Source organism: Peromyscus maniculatus, chromosome 6 (assembly GCF_049852395.1).
Source record: "Peromyscus maniculatus bairdii isolate BWxNUB_F1_BW_parent chromosome 6, HU_Pman_BW_mat_3.1, whole genome shotgun sequence".
In the NCBI taxonomy this organism is placed as follows: Eukaryota; Metazoa; Chordata; class Mammalia; order Rodentia; family Cricetidae; genus Peromyscus; species Peromyscus maniculatus.
The window spans coordinates 68,525,535-68,545,981 of NC_134857.1; the positions used below are offsets into that span (position 1 = coordinate 68,525,535).

The 20,447-nt window shown below is 56.4% G+C and overlaps 1 protein-coding gene across 1 annotated transcript in view; it reads left to right on the forward strand.

The window, feature by feature from the left end:
* Iqgap3 (IQ motif containing GTPase activating protein 3) overlaps positions 1–20,359 on the forward strand; it is a 45,669-nt gene extending 25,310 nt beyond the window's left edge. The window contains exons 23-38 of the mRNA XM_006976397.4: positions 1,525–1,733; positions 2,385–2,537; positions 2,896–3,059; positions 3,365–3,589; positions 8,067–8,207; positions 10,410–10,494; positions 11,051–11,283; positions 11,549–11,681; positions 11,788–11,890; positions 12,387–12,513; positions 13,722–13,809; positions 14,502–14,714; positions 15,269–15,435; positions 15,698–15,799; positions 16,215–16,323; positions 19,312–20,359. Coding sequence (XP_006976459.1) covers positions 1,525–1,733; positions 2,385–2,537; positions 2,896–3,059; positions 3,365–3,589; positions 8,067–8,207; positions 10,410–10,494; positions 11,051–11,283; positions 11,549–11,681; positions 11,788–11,890; positions 12,387–12,513; positions 13,722–13,809; positions 14,502–14,714; positions 15,269–15,435; positions 15,698–15,799; positions 16,215–16,323; positions 19,312–19,425 — 2,366 coding nt within the window. The 3' untranslated portion in view covers positions 19,426–20,359. The remainder of the gene's footprint in view (positions 1–1,524; positions 1,734–2,384; positions 2,538–2,895; positions 3,060–3,364; positions 3,590–8,066; positions 8,208–10,409; positions 10,495–11,050; positions 11,284–11,548; positions 11,682–11,787; positions 11,891–12,386; positions 12,514–13,721; positions 13,810–14,501; positions 14,715–15,268; positions 15,436–15,697; positions 15,800–16,214; positions 16,324–19,311) is intronic.
* The last annotated feature ends 88 nt before the right edge of the window (positions 20,360–20,447 follow it).

Genomic DNA, 20,447 nt, shown 5'->3' on the forward strand with positions numbered 1-20,447 from the left:
CGCCACGGAGGAAGGCTCCTTCCTGGCTTGCTCCTCCTGGCTTGCTCACTTGGTTACTTATATACCCCAGGACCACCTGCCCAAGGATGGCCCTGCCCACAGCAGATGGGACCCTTCCACATCAGTCATTAATCAAGAAAATGCCCCATGGACTTCCCTACAGGCCAGTCTGATGGGGCCATTTTCTCAGTTGAGGTTCCTTCTTCTCAGACGACTCTAGCTTGTGTCAAATTTACAAAAAGCAAGCGTGCCTTCATTGTGCCGTACTCCAGCCACGGGGCACCTTCAGCTTCTCCTGATCTCTGCTGTTGCCCTTTCTCACCTCTCACCTGGTAGTGGGTGGGGCTTCACATAGTAGGCGGGGCTTCACGTAGTAGGCGGGGCCACAGCCTCTGGCAGTGTTTCTTTGCTCTCCTGTAGGAGCAAAGCTCCCTCACGCTTGTCCCTCTCAAAGCAACAGCCATCATCTGCCTAGATCCCTCACTAGATTCCCCCTAGCCACGGGGTCTAGATTCGTTCAGCCTCCAAATCTGACTGTTTCAGTCATTTCCAGCTAGTTAACCTAGGCCAAGTTACCTACCCTCTCTCGCCTTTGGAAGCTCGTCAGTAAGCTGGATACTACAGTGTCTGGCCCATTGAATTTTTTTTAAAAACACTTAGGTTTGGGGCTGGAGAGATGGCTCAGTGATTAAGAGTATTAGCTGTTCGTCAAGCGAACCCAGGTCCGATTCCTAGCACCCACACATGACAACGCACAACTGTAGCTCCAGTCCCAAGGGAGCTGATGCCTTTTGGCCTTCGTATAGTGCACCGACATACATGCAGGCAAAACACCCATACACATAAAATAAGATCAAAACAAAAACACTCAGACTCAGGCCTGGTGGCACCTGCCTGTAAGCCAGCACTTGGGAAGCGGGGTTGGGGAGGTGGCGTTACCCTAAGTTCAAGGCCAGCTGGGCTGCATAGCAATACTGCCCGAGAAGCACCAAACCAAGACACAAGGAACCCTGGCTGTCTCAGTGAGCATTGCATGTGTTGTCTTGTTTCCATGAAGCTTAGTTCAGAGGCTTCTTTGGGGGTTTCTGTTTTTTCTGACTTCTCCATTAAAAAGTGACCACCTTAGCTACCTATACCCCACCCCAGCCATGTACACTCCACACAAGTGCTACATGAAGCTGTCAGGGCTATGACTGACAGGTCAGGGGCATGAGGGGCAGGTCAGCCCAGCAGGAAGAGGAATGGGCGAGATAGAATGAGGATGCCTTTGAAGAGCATGAAAACAGTGTGTGTGTGTTGGGGGGGGACCTGGTTTTGGTGGGGGACGTCACTTGGGAGGCCCACATGGTGGTGCATGAGGCACAGAGAGGAACAGCTGTGTCGCTCCTAGGTGGGAGGCAAGAGCCCAGGGATCGACCTGGCAGTTAGAAGAGGCTGGGATCGGGCACAGGGGGTCCTCGTGCGGCAGGTACCGGCGAAGAGGCTTTATGACGCCCCCCTGATCGACGTCTCCCTTCCCGGCAGTGCACGCACGCCACCCTCCCCTCTGTGTGGTACGCAAGTTCGCCCACCTCTTGAACCAGAGTCAGGAGGACTTCTCCGCCGAAGCGGAGCTGCTGAAGCTTCAGGAAGAAGTGGTCAGGAAGATCCGGTCTAATCAGCAGCTGGAGCAGGACCTCAACCTCATGGACATCAAGATTGGCCTGCTGGTCAAGAACCGGATCACCCTGCAGGTGAGAGGCCCCCTGGGCCGCCCCTTTCCCAATCCAGCTGCTCCTGAGAGAGCATCCCTACCATTCTCCAACTAGTAATTCAGTCCTTTCCACATGTGTCAGTTTCCACCTGGCTCAGGTCCCCGTGACGGTGGCCCTCTGCCCTTGTGATCAGCCGCTGGATGTGTGTGTAGTGCAGAGCCCGTGGGGAGAATGGGAGTGACTGGATCTGCTGACTTCCATCAAAGGGGCTGTAGGTGGTCAATTAACCTTGAAGTCTGTTTCCCCTTTAACTCGCTGGAATAAGGAGTTGCTATCACCATCGCCCACCCCCACCCCCACCCCCCACACACAGAATGCAGAGACAGCTATGAAAGCTCTATAAATTGCATTCAGATAAAGAGTAGCAGGCCAATGATGCTGTGGTGTCTCCACCCCCAAGACTGGACATTAGTCAATAAGAATGAGTAGCAAACCCAAGTAGGACACAGTGCCTCTGCCTGGGGACCCAGAGCTCTTTGAAGACCCACCCCTGAAAGCAGAGGTGCCAGATGGAGTTGTAGGGGCGCTCTCCCCTCGTGAGCCCTGGTTCTTCCAGACTGAGTCTGCACCATATATCTCATGGTTGGTACCAGTCTGGACTGGTCGGTTTGCCCCTGCTCCCGCATCCAGGAGGTGGTATCCCACTGCAAGAAGCTGACGAAGAAGAATAAGGAGCAACTGTCGGACCTGATGATCCTGGACAAACAGAAGGGATTAAAGTCCCTGAGCAGAGAGAAACGGCAGAAGCTGGAAGCCTACCAGCACCTTTTCTACTTACTGCAGGTGAGCAGGACTCGCTGAGGAGGAGAGGCCTTGGTGGGGGGTAGCGCAGTGGTAGAGCATTTGCCTTGTACACACAACACGGGGGTGGGGTGGGGGAGTGGGGGAGAGAAAAAAAAGCAATTTAAAAAGCCAAGAAGTCTCCATCACCTCCTGAGCTTGAGGCCTTCTCTTTACCCTTCTCCATGCCCTGGGTCATGCCATCCCCAGGAACAGAGCCTACCTCTCCCCATTTGTATGGGCTACTTCCAGCGCCCTGGGAAGGCCATATTTTCTCCATGTCAGGAAAACCTTTGCAACTGGTCAGATCGCTAGTTCTCCAAGAGCGTTCCCAGCCCTCTGTCTCCCCGATTGTTCGCAGACTCAGCCCATCTATCTGGCCAAGCTGATCTTCCAGATGCCTCAGAACAGAACCACCAAGTTCATGGAGGCCGTGATTTTCAGTCTGTACAACTATGCCTCCAACCGCCGGGAGGCATACCTTCTGCTCCAGCTGTTCAAGACGGCGCTCCAGGAGGAAATCAAGTGGGTTCTCCTGACTCAGGAGCAGGGGTAGGGGTGGGGAGGGTGGGTCCATCAAAGATGGCAGCTGTATACACCTTAGAATGGCATCGGAAGGCCATTCTCCTCTTCAGCTTATAGGAGGAATGTAAGGCGGCTCCGGAACAGCATGGTGGGAGGGGGTGGGCTGGCCTAGCTGGACGACACCCGGACAGGGACCTCCCTTGGGGTGGACACTAGAGTCGGCTTGAAAAGACAAAACTCCAGAAAAGGAAAGACACTACGTCCTCCTCCTTAAAGTAGGAGGCCAGTAACCTATTGCACCACAGGTCAAAGGTGGAACAGCCCCAGGACGTGGTGACGGGCAACCCGACCGTGGTGAGGCTGGTGGTGAGGTTCTACCGCAATGGCCGAGGACAGAGTGCCCTGCGGGAGATCCTGGGTGAGGTGGTCCAGGGTGTGCTGGAGGACAGGGCAGTCAGCATCCACACAGATCCTGTCCACATCTATAAGAGCTGGATCAACCAGGTGGAGGCCCAGACCGGGCAGCGCAGGTGAGCCCGCAGCGGGGCACAGGCTATGGTCGGGTCACTCTGCGGACCTGTAGAGGAGCCTGGGTGTGTTTGAAGGTGACATGCAAAGGACTTGTGCAGACATGACGCAGTCCTGCGGGAGATTTGGGCCCTGGCTTTCTCTGTCCCCCCAGCTGCCAAGGATGATTTGACAGCAGCACCTTGGAGTCTGCTTCTGAGTCTGACATGTCTCCCTGCGCTTTTCCAGCTGCTCTGTGGCTCCTGAGTCCTCCCCCCTCCTCCCCCTGTGTGTCCTCACTGCTGCAGTCCTCCCTCCCTCCTCCCCCCGTGTGTCCTCACTGCTGCAGTCCTCCTCCTCCCCCTGTGTGTCCTCACTGCTGCAGTCCTCCTCCTCCCCCTGTGTGTCCTCACTGCTGCAGTCCTCCCACCTCCTCCCCCTGTGTGTCCTCACTGCTGCAGTCCTCCCCCTCGTCCCCCTGTGTGTCCTCACTGCTGCAGTCCTCCCCCTCCTCCCCCTGTGTGTCCTCACTGCTGCAGTCCTCCCCCTGTGTGTCCTCACTGCTGCAGTCCTCCCCCCTCCTCCCCCTGTGTGTCCTCACTGCTGCAGTCCTCCCTCCTCCTCCCCCTGTGTGCCCTCACTGCTGCAGTCCTCCTCCTCCCCCGTGTGTCCTCACTGCTGCAGTCCTCCCTCCCTCCTCCCCCTGTGTGCCCTCACTGCTGCAGTCCTTCCCCCTCCTCCCCCTGTGTGCCCTCACTGCTGTAGTCCTCCCCCTCCTCCCCCTGTGTGTCCTCACTGCTGCAGTCCTCCCCCCTCCTCCCCCTGTGTGTCCTCACTGCTGTAGTCCTCCCCCCTCCTCCCCCTGTGTGTCCTCACTGCTGCAGTCCTTCCCCCTCCTCCCCCTGTGTGTCCTCACTGCTGTAGTCCTCCCCCCTCCTCCCCCTGTGTGTCCTCACTGCTGCAGTCCTTCCCCCTCCTCCCCCTGTGTGTCCTCACTGCTGCAGTCCTCCCCCCTCCTCCCCCTGTGTGTCCTCACTGCTGCAGTCCTCCTCCTCCCCCTGTGTGTCCTCACTGCTGTAGTCCTCCCCCTCCTCCCCCTGTGTGTCCTCACTGCTGCAGTCCTCCCCCCTCCTCCCCCTGTGTGTCCTCACTACTGCAGTCCTCCTCCTCCCCCTGTGTGCCCTCACTGCTGCAGTCCTCCCTCCTCCCCCTGTGTGTCCTCACTGCTGCAGTCCTCCCCCTCCTCCCCCTGTGTGTCCTCACTGCTGCAGTCCTCCCCCTCCTCCCCCTGTGTGTCCTCACTGCTGCAGTCCTCCCCCTGTGTGTCCTCACTGCTGCAGTCCTCCCCCTCCTCCCCCTGTGTGTCCTCACTGCTGCAGTCCTCCCTCCTCCTCCCCCTGTGTGCCCTCACTGCTGCAGTCCTCCTCCTCCCCCTGTGTGTCCTCACTGCTGCAGTCCTCCCTCCCTCCTCCCCCTGTGTGTCCTCACTGCTGCAGTCCTCCCCCCTCCTCCCCCTGTGTGTCCTCACTGCTGCAGTCCTCCCTCCCTCCTCCCCCTGTGTGTCCTCACTGCTGCAGTCCTCCCCCCTCCTCCCCCTGTGTGCCCTCACTGCTGTAGTCCTCCCTCCTCCCCCTGTGTGTCCTCACTGCTGCAGTCCTCCTCCTCCCCCTGTGTGTCCTCACTGCTGCAGTCCTCCCACCTCCTCCCCCTGTGTGTCCTCACTGCTGCAGTCCTCCCTCCCTCCTCCCCCTGTGTGTCCTCACTGCTGCAGTCCTCCTCCTCCCCCTGTGTGTCCTCACTGCTGCAGTCCTCCCCCCTCCTCCCCCTGTGTGTCCTCACTGCTGCAGTCCTCCTCCTCCCCCTGTGTGTCCTCACTGCTGCAGTCCTCCCTCCCTCCTCCCCCTGTGTGTCCTCACTGCTGCAGTCCTCCCCCCTCCTCCCCCTGTGTGTCCTCACTGCTGCAGTCCTCCTCCTCCCCCTGTGTGTCCTCACTGCTGCAGTCCTCCCTCCTCCTCCCCCTGTGTGTCCTCACTGCTGCAGTCCTCCCCCCTCCCCCTGTGTGTCCTCACTGCTGCAGTCCTCCCCCCTCCTCCCCCTGTGTGTCCTCACTGCTGCAGTCCTCCTCCTCCCCCTGTGTGTCCTCACTGCTGCAGTCCTCCCCCTCCTCCCCCTGTGTGTCCTCACTGCTGCAGTCCTTCCCCCTCCTCCCCCTGTGTGTCCTCACTGCTGTAGTCCTCCCCCCTCCTCCCCCTGTGTGTCCTCACTGCTGCAGTCCTCCCCCCTCCTCCCCCTGTGTGTCCTCACTGCTGCAGTCCTCCTCCTCCCCCTGTGTGTCCTCACTGCTGTAGTCCTCCCCCTCCTCCCCCTGTGTGTCCTCACTGCTGCAGTCCTCCCCCCTCCTCCCCCTGTGTGTCCTCACTGCTGCAGTCCTCCTCCTCCCCCTGTGTGTCCTCACTGCTGCAGTCCTCCCTCCTCCTCCCCCTGTGTGCCCTCACTGCTGCAGTCCTCCTCCTCCCCCTGTGTGTCCTCACTGCTGCAGTCCTCCCTCCTCCTCCCCCTGTGTGCCCTCACTGCTGCAGTCCTCCTCCTCCCCCTGTGTGTCCTCACTGCTGCAGTCCTCCTCCTCCCCCTGTGTGTCCTCACTGCTGCAGTCCTCCCCCTGTGTGTCCTCACTGCTGCAGTCCTCCCCCCTCCTCCCCCTGTGTGTCCTCACTGCTGCAGTCCTCCTCCTCCCCCTGTGTGTCCTCACTGCTGCAGTCCTTCCCCCTCCTCCCCCTGTGTGTCCTCACTGCTGCAGTCCTCCCTCCCTCCTCCCCCTGTGTGCCCTCACTGCTGCAGTCCTCCCCCCTCCTCCCCCTGTGTGCCCTCACTGCTGCAGTCCTCCCCCCTCCTCCCCCTGTGTGTCCTCACTGCTGCAGTCCTCCCTCCCTCCTCCCCCTGTGTGCCCTCACTGCTGCAGTCCTCCCCCCTCCTCCCCCTGTGTGTCCTCACTGCTGCAGTCCTCCCCCCTCCTCCCCCTGTGTGTCCTCACTGCTGCAGTCCTCCCTCCCTCCTCCCCCTGTGTGTCCTCACTGCTGCAGTCCTCCCCCCTCCTCCCCCTGTGTGTCCTCACTGCTGCAGTCCTTCCCCCTCCTCCCCCTGTGTGTCCTCACTGCTGCAGTCCTCCCCCCTCCTCCCCCTGTGTGTCCTCACTGCTGCAGTCCTCCCTCCTCCTCCCCCTGTGTGCCCTCACTGCTGCAGTCCTCCTCCTCCCCCTGTGTGTCCTCACTGCTGCAGTCCTCCTCCTCCCCCTGTGTGTCCTCACTGCTGCAGTCCTCCCCCTGTGTGTCCTCACTGCTGCAGTCCTCCCCCCTCCTCCCCCTGTGTGTCCTCACTGCTGCAGTCCTCCTCCTCCCCCTGTGTGTCCTCACTGCTGCAGTCCTTCCCCCTCCTCCCCCTGTGTGTCCTCACTGCTGCAGTCCTCCCTCCCTCCTCCCCCTGTGTGCCCTCACTGCTGCAGTCCTCCCCCCTCCTCCCCCTGTGTGTCCTCACTGCTGCAGTCCTCCCTCCCTCCTCCCCCTGTGTGCCCTCACTGCTGCAGTCCTCCCCCCTCCTCCCCCTGTGTGTCCTCACTGCTGCAGTCCTCCCCCCTCCTCCCCCTGTGTGTCCTCACTGCTGCAGTCCTCCCTCCCTCCTCCCCCTGTGTGTCCTCACTGCTGCAGTCCTCCCCCCTCCTCCCCCTGTGTGTCCTCACTGCTGCAGTCCTTCCCCCTCCTCCCCCTGTGTGTCCTCACTGCTGCAGTCCTCCCCCCTCCTCCCCCTGTGTGTCCTCACTGCTGCAGTCCTCCTCCTCCCCCTGTGTGTCCTCACTGCTGCAGTCCTCCCTCCTCCTCCCCCTGTGTGTCCTCACTGCTGCAGTCCTCCCCCCTCCCCCTGTGTGTCCTCACTGCTGCAGTCCTCCCCCTGTGTGTCCTCACTGCTGCAGTCCTCCCCCCTCCTCCCCCTGTGTGTCCTCACTGCTGCAGTCCTCCCCCAACCCCCCCATCCCCCACCCCGTGTGTGTTCACCTCTGCAGTCCTCCAGGTTCTGCCCTTTTCTCTGGCTCTTCCTCTTGGTGCACAGGTGTCTCAGGCCCCTCTTGGTGCTCTGGTGTCTCGGGCCCCTCTTGGTGCATGGGTGTGTCTCGGGCCCCTCTTGGTGCACAGGTGTGTCAGGCCCCTCTTGGTGCACAGGTGTGTCTCAGGCCCCTCTTGGTGCACAGGTGTGCCTCAGGCCCCTCTTGGTGCACAGGTGTGCCTCAGGCCCCTCTTGGTGCACAGGTGTGCCTCAGGCCCCTCTTGGTGCACAGGTGTGTCAGGCCCCTCTTGGTGCATGGGTGTGTCTCGGGCCCCTCTTGGTGCATGGGTGTGTCTCGAGCCTCGCTGTGGAAGAGCGTATAGTGAGAGAGGAGTTGATGAGGCAAGTCTGGGAAGGGAGGCAATAGAAGGGGACGCCAGCTTTGCCACCTCTCTCTGCCCACAGCTCTCTCCCCTATGATGTCACTCCTGAGCAGGCTTTGAGCCACGCTGAAGTCCAGAGACGGCTGGACATCTCCCTACGCAATCTCCTCGCCATGACTGACAAGTTCTTTGTCGCCATCAATTCATCTGTGGATCACATCCCGTAGGTGTCCCTGCCTCCCCCAGGGCTACCAGTTTGGAGGGGGAGAGCAGACAAGTGACCTCTGAGGCGGGGGATAGCAAGGAGGAGACAGAGGTGCAGGTCGGTCGGGGTCAGATGTGTCGAAGCCCTTGCCAGGGGACTGAGCTGGGATGCTACAGGCGGGTCTGTGTGGCTGGTCACTGGTCAAAGAGAAACCCAAAATGGTGACAAATACTATTGTCTGAGAACAAGTGAAGAAAAGATGGGGCTCTTTGGCCCACAAAGCCAAAAAAGGGTAATATTTTAGACTACTAAATTACTTCGTAATTACAGTCCTTCCTCCATGCTTTCTTCTTCTTTTTTTTCTTTTTCTTCTTTTCTTTTTTCTTTTTTTCTTTTTTTTTTTTTTTTAAGACGAGGTCTATCTACATAGCCCTGGCTGTCCTGGAACTTGTTCACAAAGATCCACCTGCCCACCTGCTTTAGCCTCCCCAATGCTGGGATTAAAGGGATACACCACCATGCCTGGCCCTTTTTAATTCTTTCTTCCTATCTATCTATCTATCTATCTATCTATCTATCTATCTATCTATCTATCTATTTATTTTTTGGGGGGTTGGGTTTTTTGGGACAGGGTTTCCTGTGTGAGACTAAGCTGGCCTCAAACTCAGAGATCCACCTACCTCTGACTCCTGAGTGCTGGGATTAAAGGTGTGTACCACCATCTCCTGGCTTGGCCCTTTTTTATTGTAGATTTTTTTTTTAAATGTGTATAGGGTTTTGCATGCATGCATATCTGTGCACTGTGTTTGTGCTGGGTGCCCTCAGAGACCAGAAAAGGACAACAGATCCCCCTGAGACTGGAGTCAGGTGGTTGTGAGCTGCCATGTGGGCGATGGGAATCTTTCTCTGTAAGAGCAGCCGCTTATTAACCACTGATCCACCTCTTCAGCCCCCAGTTCTCTTCTTTCTTAAGAACTGGCCACTAACTTGGAGGTAGAGGCATCAAGCCTTATACTTCTCAGTTTGAGCCCAGCCTAATGAAACCCTGTATCACAACAAACAAGCAAATAAAAATCGTTGAATAAATGTTTTGTTGAAAAATATTTGATGAAGCCAGGTAGTGGTGGCACACACCTTTAATCCCTGCTCTCGGGAGGCAGAGGTGGGTAGATCTCTGAGGTCAAGGCCAGCCTGGTCTATTGAGTGAGTTCCAGGACAGCCAGGACTACACAGAGAAACCCTGCCTCAAAACAAAACGAACAAACACACAAACAAAAAACCTTGTCTAATGAAAATGTGAGCAGGTAGGTGTCATCTAGACCAGCATCCAGCCACCAGCCTCGGTTCTCAGCGAGGGTACCAAAGGGGAAACAGACCCAAACTTGCAGAGCTGGACTGAGGCTTGGCAACTGGGAGTAAGAAAAGATTGCCTGACGTCTAAGAAGGGAAATACACAGCGAGATATAAATCTGCTGGTAGCTGGTAGCGGAAATAGCTTTTAACGGAGTCTGGTTAGCTTTGCGGTAGCAAACCCATCACAGGAGTGACAGAGAAGTTCAGTGCGTTGGAATAACACTGCTACTTTCACAAAAACCTTGCGAGACAGAGCTCACTCCAGTCGTCCCAGCCAGGGGACAGATGTGCAGATCGCAAAGCAATGGCCGAGCGCCGATCTCTGGCAGGCCGGCCGGCCCTGCCCCAGCCCCGACACGCTACTCAGGACCTCTGGGAGCCGGCAAAGTTGGCTGCCTAGGAGGCTCCTGGGCCGTCAGGTACCCAAGAGACAGAATAGCATGCGTCTGTAGAGAAGGTGAGAATGCTATAAGCAGAGGTGGTCTGTGAGGAAGTGAGAGGCCTCAGAGGAAAGGGTCCTCAGCGGGATGTGCTAGCACGCAACGGTGGCAGAGGCACTTGGAAGGCACAGGTTGAGATCCTGAGTGTGAGGCATGCATGCACTACTGCACTGCAAGAGCCTGTCTCAGAAACAAGGAGTTGGAGGCAGGGAGAGCTTCCGGGGCCCAGCAGGGCCCTGTACCTGGTCTGGACACAAGGGTGGGGGAAGGGCAAAGGCCCAGGGGCGAGGACTGCAGCGGGGAGCACCAGGAAGAAGAGGGAATGTGTGGGCTCCGCCCTGGTGTGGCTGAGAGAGGCAGCCAGGCTCTCATACGGTGAGTCCTGGGTCGGGAAGGGCAGGGCCACACCTGCTGTTCTGTTCCTGAGGTATGGGATGCGGTATATGGCCAAAGTCCTGAAGACAACCCTGGAGAAGAAGTTCCCCCGTGCCACGGAGAGCGAAGTCTATAAGGCAAGTGTTGTGTCTCCTCTACCACCTCCAAGACCCTCCTTTGCCCCATTTTTGCCGGTGATGCCCAGACAGACAGGATGACAAACTATGCTATAAACATCCAAAGAAAGAAATGGGGCCGGGCGGTGGTGGCGCACGCCTTTTAATCCCAGCACTCGGGAGGCAGAGCCAGGCGGATCTCTGTGAGTTCGAGGCCAGCCTGGGCTACAGAGTGAGTTCCAGGAAAGGCACAAAGCTACACAGAGAAACCCTGTCTCGAAAAACCAAAAGAAAAGAGAGAGAGAGAGAGAGAGAGAGAGAGGGAGGGAGGGAGGGAGGGAGGGAGGGAGGGAGAGAGAGAGAAAGAAAGAAAGAAAGAAAGAAAGAAAGAAAGAAAGAAAGAAAGAAAGAAAGAAAGAAAGAAAGAAAGAAAGAAAGAAAGAAAGAAAGAAAGAAAGAAAGAAAGAAAAATGGGTCCCGTCCTGTAAATAGAGCCTGGCCTACCACTGTGGACTTTGGAGCTATGGCTGTCGAGGTGGGTTCTAGAACTTTCTAGAAGGTTCTCCTCTGCACTCAGGTGGTTGGGAACCTCCTGTACTACCGCTTCCTGAACCCAGCTGTGGTAGCCCCCGACGCCTTCGACATTGTGGCCATGGCAGCAGGCAGCGCAATGGCCGCCCCACAGCGCCATGCCCTAGGGGCCGTGGCTCAACTCCTTCAGCATGCTGCTGCCGGCAAGGTCTTCTCCGGGGAGAGCCAACACCTTCGAGTCCTGAATGGCTACCTGGAGGACATGCATCTCAAATTCAGGTCTGGGTCCTGGCACCCTGCCCCTCCCTGGCCCTCTCTCCACTCCTCATGGTTCACATCCTGCTCTCCTCTCCAGAGTCTGAGGAAGAAAAACCCAGAGGTACAAGGAACAGGGAGCGTGGGGGCAGCCATAGGCCTCCCTGGGGACAAAGAAGACCCTCCAAAGCTAGTTTGGATGGCACACTGAGACAGAGGGAGGGCCAGATAAAAACAGGGCCAGGACTGCTGGCCTAGTCCGCCCTGACATACCCTCTCTCTGGGATAGGAAGTTCATCTACAGAGCCTGCCGGGTACCAGAGCCAGAGGAGCGCTTCGCCGTAGATGAGTACTCAGATATGGTAGCCGTGGCCAAACCTGTGGTGTACATCACTGTCGGGGAGCTGATCAGCACGCACAAGGTAAGGGGTCAGCACCGGAGGGCGAGGCTGACAGTCCGAGAAGATGCCTGACCCCCAGAGCCAGGCCTGGTTCAAGCCTGCACCTCCTTCCTTCTGCCATCCACAGCTCTTGCTGGAACACCAAGACCACCTGGCCCCGGATCACCAAGACCCTCTGCACCAGCTCCTGGAGGACCTCGGGGAGCCACCCACCACCTCTGACCTCATCGGTGTGTGCCTCCTTGGCATGTGGAGCCAGCTAGGCCTTCAAGGATGGCCGTCAACAGGCAGCTCATCATAGGGACCCCTCTGTCGTTCTCTGTGACTCTGATGGGCACAGACTCGCGGCCTTGTGTGGACAGTGCACAGATACTGATGCTTGAGGAGACCCAACTATGACAATGACCAGTGCACAAGAGATGTGGAGGGAGAGAGAGAGAGCCTCTGGGGTCCTGCTAGGTCTAGATGTCTAGCTCTAGAGCTCTGGCAGTGTCAGCGGGATGCCAGGCCCTCTAAACGGCAAGGCCCAGCTGGCACCCCGGTTGAGATCATACAGAATCCCAGTAGGAGTACCTCAAGTCCTTCCACGAGTGTCAAGGTTGAGGGCATGGTGTGGTCCCACGGGACAGGGTGGGAGGGCTTCCCGAAAGATGTGTACAGAGGACCTCTTCTGCCGTGACCTCCATCTTTGTGGGCCTGTCCCGCTCATCTCTTTCCCCATCTCAGGTGAGAACATGGCCACGGATGGGCAGGTGGATCTGAGCAGGCTCGAAGTGTCCCTGACCCTCGCCAACAAGTTCGAAGGGCTGGAGGCAGATACCGACCACACCAGCAACCAAAGCCTGCTTCTGAGGTGGGTGTGCGGCTCTCCCAGGGCTCAGTGTCCTCTGCTGCCAATACGGTGGTCCCACTCAGAGACGGCCATCCGACCTTCTTATTGCCCTACCCACCCCCTGTTCTGCTAAAAGTTCTCCCGGAAGCCTAAGTCACATTGGTCTCACTGAGAATAGCATCAGCTGTTCTTTGGCAGCCTCTCAGCCTTTTCCTCGGAGTCCTAGCTGAAGGCACAGGGAGGATCCGATCCTGGAGCAGCTGGGGTTTGCAGGTTCTGCTGCTGCCCCGGCACTTTGGTTTATTTACCTTCTGAGTCAGGATCTCCCACTGTAGCCTCCCGTGGCCCCGATTTGCTCTGTAGTCCAGGCTGACCTCAAACTCCAGGTAACTCTCCTGTCTTAGCTGAGATTACAGACATGAGCCACCGTGCCTGGCTTGACCACAAGGCTTTTTAGGTTAGCGTTTCACCTTGGGTGAAGGAGGGGGCTCCGATGGAAGCCTCCTCTAAAGTCCACGACCCAAAGTCCACAGACCGTGGGAGCTGGAACCAGGTGGTCATGCCTGCCCTCATGATGGTCAGAAGAAAAGCTGGCATTTTTTTTTTCTCTGATTTACTTATTGTTGCGTATGTATGTGCATGACTAGGCCAGCACATGTATGGAGTTTAGGACAGCTTTGTGGAATCAGTTCTTTTGAAAGATTTCCATCGTCACATGAGTTCTGGGGGTAGAACTCAGATCAGCAGGCTTGCATAAGCAAGGGCCTTTACCGACAGCCATCTTACCAACCTAGACCAGGAACTCACTCTTCACATTTCTGCAAAAGCCAGTCAGGAAGACCACACAGGGCTGGGCTGGTCGCCTGGGCCAGTTAGCGGCTCCGGCATCGGCACCGGCGGCAGCTTCTCCACTCAGTCACACACGTCAGTGAGGCGCCTGTTCCCTCAGCAAAGGTCTTAGAGTGGGTAACACAGCAGAACGCTACCCAGAGGAGGGGTCAGGTGCCTTGAGAATCGGTCGTGGGGCTAGCAGGAGGAGGTGACTACTTGGGCTGAAGGATCTGCGGAGGCCAGCTTCAGGGAAGGTATTCTTGGGGATAGCACCTCCCCTGGAGCCTCTCACACTTCAGCGTGGGCCTCCCTAACAGCCCAGGGGCAGGGTCCGCTTCCCTCCGTCCTTTGGCCACCCTGTCTGGACCCTTCCTGAACCTCACCCTGCCCTCCCTCAGCACCAAACAGATGCTGGCCGACCTCATCCAGTTCCACCCTGGGGGTTCCCTGGAGGAGATCCTGTCGTCCTCGGCTCCCAGAGAGCAGGTGAGTAGCCAGGACAGCCCATAACAGCTAAGTCTTTAACCCTCCCTCTCCCTGGGCACTGCCTGTTCCTCTCAGTCTGCTACAGAGGCCCTGGGGCTCATAAAGCCGAGCCTCTGACCTTGACCCCAGAGGCCACAGGCTGAGGGGAAAGCCTAGACAGCCCGCTCTCTTCCTGCCCCCTCCACATGCTGGGGTTCGGATAGTGCCGAGGGGCAGGCTGTTCTGAGAACCACATAAAGGAACTGCTCTGGAAACAGGGCGTGTCGGAGGGTCTGGAGGCAAGAAAGGATGACAGGTGGGTTCCTTGCTGGGTCTGGAATAAGGGCAAAGCCAGGAGTCCCCTAAGTAAAGGTGGCAATGGCATGCAGAGGCATGTCCCAAAGCAGCTAGGCAGGCTGCACACACACACCTCATGCCCATAGGATGCCGTGATGGGTTTGGGAGGCTGTCAGGAGCCTGTGTCTGTACGTGTCCTGGGGCCACCTGGGGTCCACAAGGCACTTCCGTGTGTCATCGCTGTGTGTTCTCCACCTCCCCCCCCCCCCCCACCCCAGAAGCTAGGCTGGGAAGGTGGCACCTTTTCTGACAGCACACAGGAGTGTGCACAGGACCCCCGGGCTCGGGGGTTTGTCCTGGTTTGCAGTGGGCTGGTAGGGCCTGGGACCCCCTCAGCATCTCTGCCCCCTCCCCAGGAAGAGGCCCATCATCGGCTGGTGTGCTGGCGCCAGGCCTGTGACACCCAGAAACCAGAGTCCCTTCGACGACACCACTCGATGATGTCACACTCCCTCCTGCCCCTGGCGGAGAAGCAGCGGCGCGTCCTGCGGAACCTGCGTCGGCTCCAGGGCCTGGGGCTGGTCAGGGCCGGTGACTGCTATCAGGGACTGGTGGATGAGCTGGCCAAGGTGATAACCCAGGCCAGGACTACACGTGGCCGGATGCAAAGCCACTGTGCTGGCATTGCAAAGGCAGGCTTTTCCCTGCTGGGTGCCAACCCCAAATTGCCACCAATGTGAGGAAGGCCCAGGGTTCTTTTTCAAGGAATGGTCCCAAGGTTAAGTGGGCAGATTTCCTCCAAGCTCTCTTCCACTAAAGCGCGGTGGCCTTAGCCAGATGTAGTAGCGTATGCCTTTAATCCCAGCACTGGGTTCCAGGACAGCCAGGGTTGCTACATAGAGAAACCCTGTCTCAAAAAAACAGCAACAAAAAGATATGGTAGCCCAGAAAGAAGCGCTGAGTTTGTGCCCTGGGTGTTAGGTGTGGTGTCCTTGGATTGTCTCCTAGGTAGAACAGCCGTCCTGGTACTGGGAATGGAACACATGCTAGGCAGACACTCTACCCTAAGCCCCTCCGGCCCCAGGCCCTCTTCCTATTTTCTCAAGCATCTTCAGGGTGAGCTGGGGAGGTGTTCTAGGACTTGGGAAAGGCTGCCGACCCACTCCCGCATCCCCATCTGCAGGACATCTGCAACCAGCGCAGGCACCGGCAGCGGCGGAAGGCAGAGATCCTGAGGCTCCGGGCCACCCTGCAGGGCCTGGATGCAAAAACCACCTTCTATGAGGAACAGGGAGACTACTACAACCAGTACATCCAGGCCTGCCTCGACCACCTGGCCCCCAAAGCCAAGTAGGTGTTGTGAACCCCCACCTTAACCCCTGGCTCCACCACCACCACCTGTCCACCTTGGTCCCGCCACCTCCCAACCCTGGCTAGGAATCACCCCCAATACAGCACTGCCTGCCGCTAACTCTGGCATTGGTGGCTCCCTCCTCACCTTCCACAGCAGAGAGGCTCCTCGGGGCCTGGCATCTTCCTGCCAGCCGCCAAGAGCTGGCAGCCGGTCTTGAGAGGTTATCAGACAAACTGTCTGGGGCCTTCTTTTAAACAGGAGTTCTGGGAAGGGGAAGAAGCAGCCCTGTCTTCATTATACAGCCGCCCAGCTCCTGGAAAAGGGCGTCTTGGTAGAAATTGAAGATCTCCCTGTCTCTCAGTATGTGTCTTGGGGGGGGGCAGAATGTGAGACCCTTCCCGTCTCCTGGGAGGGACAAGGCTGGGATGAAGCTCTGAGCGGGACTCCAGGGTGGAAGGAAGGAGATGTTGCTTGCTGGAAGAAAGGTGGAGAGATGGGACATCTTCAAGCAGAGGGGGAGGGTAGTAGACGTGTTCAAGCACTGGGAAGGACGCCAGGAAAGCTTCCTGGAGGTGGGACCAGCTTGGGAGGGCCAGGCGAGTAAGAAGAGATGAATTAGGCAGAAGTCAAACTAGGAGAAGACAGGGAGCGGGCCCCAGCAAGGGGCGCAAGGAGAAGCCGGGGCTGTCAGTGGTGCACAGGACCCACCCAGTGAGCGGCTGGGGGTGGGGGGCTCTGAAAAGAGGAGCCCTGTGTTGACTCCTGTTCCCGACAGCTTCAGAAACGTCATCTTTGACATCACCCCTGGAGATGAGGCAGGAAGGTTTGCCGTAAATGCCAAGTTCCTGGGTGTGGACATGGAGCAGTTTCAGCTCCACTACCAGGTGAGACCCTTGCAGCCCCTGCTGGAGCTCGGCCCGGGGGTGGAGGTCTGCAATCCAAGCACCTAGGAGGCTGCGGCAGAGGGGTCAAACGTTCAAGGCCCAGGGCTGGCGATGGCTCGGCTCATGATGCCACTTACCTAAAAAGCCTGTGACTTGCCTTTTGATCCCTGAGGTCCACCCACATGGTGGAGGTAGAGAGCTGACTCCTGCAGGTTGTCCTCTGACCTCTGGACATGTACTCTGGTGTGCGTAACCACATATATGCACACACACAAATATAATTAAGTAAGTAAATATAAAACAAAAAAAAAAATTTTTTTTTCATTTCAAGGCCAAACTTGAACCACAGAGTTCGAGAGCAGCCTGGGGAATTTAGTGAGACATTGTTTCAAAACAAAAACTAAAGCTGGGATGGCGGTATACTCTTTTAATCCCAGTTCTGGGGAGCGGAGGCAGGTGAGTTCCAGGCCAGCCAGTACTACGTCTTGAGAATCTGTCAAACTAAAGAGACAAGTGTAAGATTAAAATTAAAAAGAGAAGCCGGGCAGCGGGTGGCGCACGCCTTTAATCTTAGCATGGCAGAGCCAGGAGGATCTCTGTGAGTTTGAGGCCAGCCTGGTCTACAAAGTGAGTTCCAGGACAGGCTCCAAAGCTACACAGAGAAACCCTGTCTCAGAAAAAAACCAAAAAAATAAAAATTAAATTAAAGAGAGAGCTGGGGATACATCTCAGTGGTGGAGTACTTGCTTAGCATGCATGAAGCCCTAGGTCAAATCCCAACCCTGAAAAACAAAACGCCCCTCCCACTGGCGTGCCCTCCAGGCGTTAATTAGGGGACAGTGCTCTGCTCTGGCTGCCTTGTTTAATCCCTAGCCACTCTGCAGTGTTTACCCGTTTTATGGGCTCTGAGGCTAAAAGGTTAAGAAGCTGACCTCAGTCCCAGCTAATGTTCAGGGAAGCAGTGATTTCATTTTTATTTGAAATGTCTCGTGTAGCCTAGAATGGCCTTCGCTAGCTGAGGGTGACCTTGAATTTATGACTGTCTTTATCTGACTTCCTCCCAAATGCTAGGATTGCAGTGTGCACTACAGCACCTGACTTCTGGGGTACCAGGGCTTCACACATTTTAGGCAAGTACTACTCCAACTGAGCTACAGCCCCAACCCCGTGTTTTTAAAAAATTGCTATTTTTACATGGGTTCTGGGAACCCAGCTTAGGTCCTTGACAAGCACTTTGCCAACTGTCTTATATCCGGCCCTGTTTTCTGTTGCTGTTATTGGGGTGTTTGGGGGTGCATGTGTGGAGGTGTACTCACATGCACATGTGGGAACCAGATGATGACATTTGGAGTCTTCCTCTCCTTTTTTTTTTTAAGAGGCGGGGTCCTGAACCTGGAACCTGCTAGGTCACCGTTTTGAGTACGTTGGCTAGCCAGTGAGCCTCTGGGGTCTACCTGTCTCGGCTTTCCCATGCCAGGGTTATATAGCACATATCTCCACGGGTGCTGAAGATCCAAACTCAGGTCCTCACTCAGCATGCGCTTTCTCTGCTGAGCCACACCCTTAGCCCCCCCCCCTTATTTTTTAAAAGTATATTTGACGGATTTGTGGGTGGATGAGTGCCTGCACCTATGTGTGTGCAGAGTCCAGAAGAGAGATCGGATCCCTCGCAGCTGGAGTTATAGGCACTTGTGGGACGTGGATGCTGGGATCTGAACTTTGCTCCTCACGGCTGAACAGCAAGTACTCTCGATTGCTGAGCCATCTTTCCAGTCCATATTTTGTTGTTTGTTTGTTGAGGTAGAATTCCCCCTCTGTAGGTCAGGCTGGTCTTAAACTCTAGGTAACCTTCCTGTCTCAGCCTCCTGGCTTACAGGTTTGTGCCACCACATCCAGTGAATCAGTGGTTTTATCTTATTTTTATTTATTTAGCGGGGGGGGGGGGGGGGGGGGGGGGGTAGGGGGGGGTGAGGGGGGTGAGTCAGGGTTTCTCTGTGTAGTGCTGGCTGTCCTGGATCTCGCTCTGTAGACCAGGCTGGCCTCAAACTCACAGAGATCCACCTGCCTCTGCCTCCTGAGTGCTGGGACTAAAGGCGTGCACCACCATTGCTTAGCTTTAGCTTTATTTTTTTTAAGATAGGGTTTCACTCTGTAGCTCAGGCTAGCCTCAAACACACAGAGCTTTGCCTTCTCTGCCTCCCAAGTTCTAGAATTAAAGTCATATGCTACCATGCCCAGGCCTATTTACTGCTTGGCTTTTTTTTTTTTTTTTTTTTAAGATTTATTTTGTTTAATTTATTTATTTCTTAAAGATTTATTTATTTATTATGTATACAGAAGAGGGTGCCAGATCTCATTACAGATGGTTGTGAGCCACCATGTGGGTGCTGGGAATTGAACTCAGGACCTCTGGAAGAGCAGTCAGTGCACACTCATTCAGATGCCCAGGAAGCCCAGAAGAGGGTGTTGGATCCCCTGGAACTAGAATTACAGATGGGTGTGAGCCACCTGGATGTGGGTGCTGGGATCAAACCCAGATTCTCAGCAAGAGCAGCCAGTGCTCTTCCCTGCTGAGCCGTCTGTCCTGACCTAGTTATTGTTTTTTCTCTTGTTTGCTTTGGAGAAAGGGTCCTATTCTAGACCCCAGGCCGGCCAGGGACTTGTCACTGTCCTCTTGCCTCCTTGTCCCAGGTGCTGGGGTTATAGGTGTGTGCCAGCACAACCTGATTCAGAGCAGGGATTTTCAGTACCCATCTCTGTTGTCTGCCTTGTGAACAAGAAACCCGCTTTCAAGTCCCGGCTCCCTCGGCCTGACGTTTGGTCCAGCCACTGGGCCTGTTTTCCTCCTTTGCAGGGTGGGCTTTTCCACGCCCTGCTTCAGTGGCCGGTGCTCCTGGCAGCTCCAAGGCTTCTCCACAAGTGTTTCATAGGCTGCCTGGGCCACTCCCAGAAGCTCATAAACCCCTCTCCCTGTTCCTTCCCTCCTAGGACCTCTTGCAGCTGCAGTATGAGGGCGTGGCTGTCATGAAGCTCTTTAACAAAGCCAAAGTCAATGTCAATCTTCTCATCTTCCTCCTCAACAAGAAGTTCCTTCGGAAGTGATGGCTGCATGGTGCTGCCCGGCCCGGCCTCTCAGCTGCCAGGCTGCTTTGCCTTCGCATTAACCTGCTGTGCTCCCGCAGACCAGGCTCAGGCCTGCTCCTGACTCACAGTTCCCCACCCTTCCTGCCCAAGAGGAATTGTCCTGCTTGGCTACAAACACTAGTGTTTCTACCCAGGTGAAGTGGGCCTTGCTTCCAGGTCCAGCTGTGTGGCTTTTCCCACACATCTGGCCCCGTCTCTGTGAACCAGAATCCTGCGCTCGTTCCTGGAAAGGCCTTCGAGGGGTCATCCCAGTATTTGCAGGTCTTTGCAGCACTGCCGAACAAACGATCTCCCTTCCTTTCCACAGACTTCCAAGGCCGGGTCGGGCAGTCTGCCCCGCCTCCCGTTAATAAGCCCTGGGCACTGCTGTCCCCTGCAGCCCGGGACCTCTGTGCTGTGCCCCCCACAGCCTCTCCTCCTCACATCCCAGTGACGCGGGGGCAGCATTTGCTGGTGTCTTTCATGTCTTTTCATTTCACCTCAAATCTCATTCCTCCATTTATGGTCTGTTTCTTATGTGTGTCCGTGGGGTATTTATTCCAGCCTGATTGTTGTGTAGCCTTAATCATGGTTTTAATTCTCACTTTTGAACTCAGAAAAAGAGTTCTCGTTTCCTCCTCTAATGTCCATTCCATTTTCCTCTCCCTTATATTCATGTCTCTTGGGGCTGGAGCAGGGAGTTGGAAGCTCCTGGCTGCAGGGAAGAGCTCATTGTCTCAGCTTTCTGCAGGACAAAGGCAGTCTTACCATCTTGTCACCTCAGAGCTGACTTCTGGGTGGTTCCCATAGATCTGCAGGCCTGCCTTGCCACTCTGTCCGCCCCACCCTTCCCAGCTCCTTGCCCTTTCTGCCCCCTAAACCTCCTCTCAATAAAGCCAGGTGTTAACCCACATCTGTTAACCCCCGTGTCACCTCCTGTGGTACAGCCCTCAAGTTCTGGGGTGCAGTTTCAGAGAACTCGGGGATGCATCCCTCGGCAG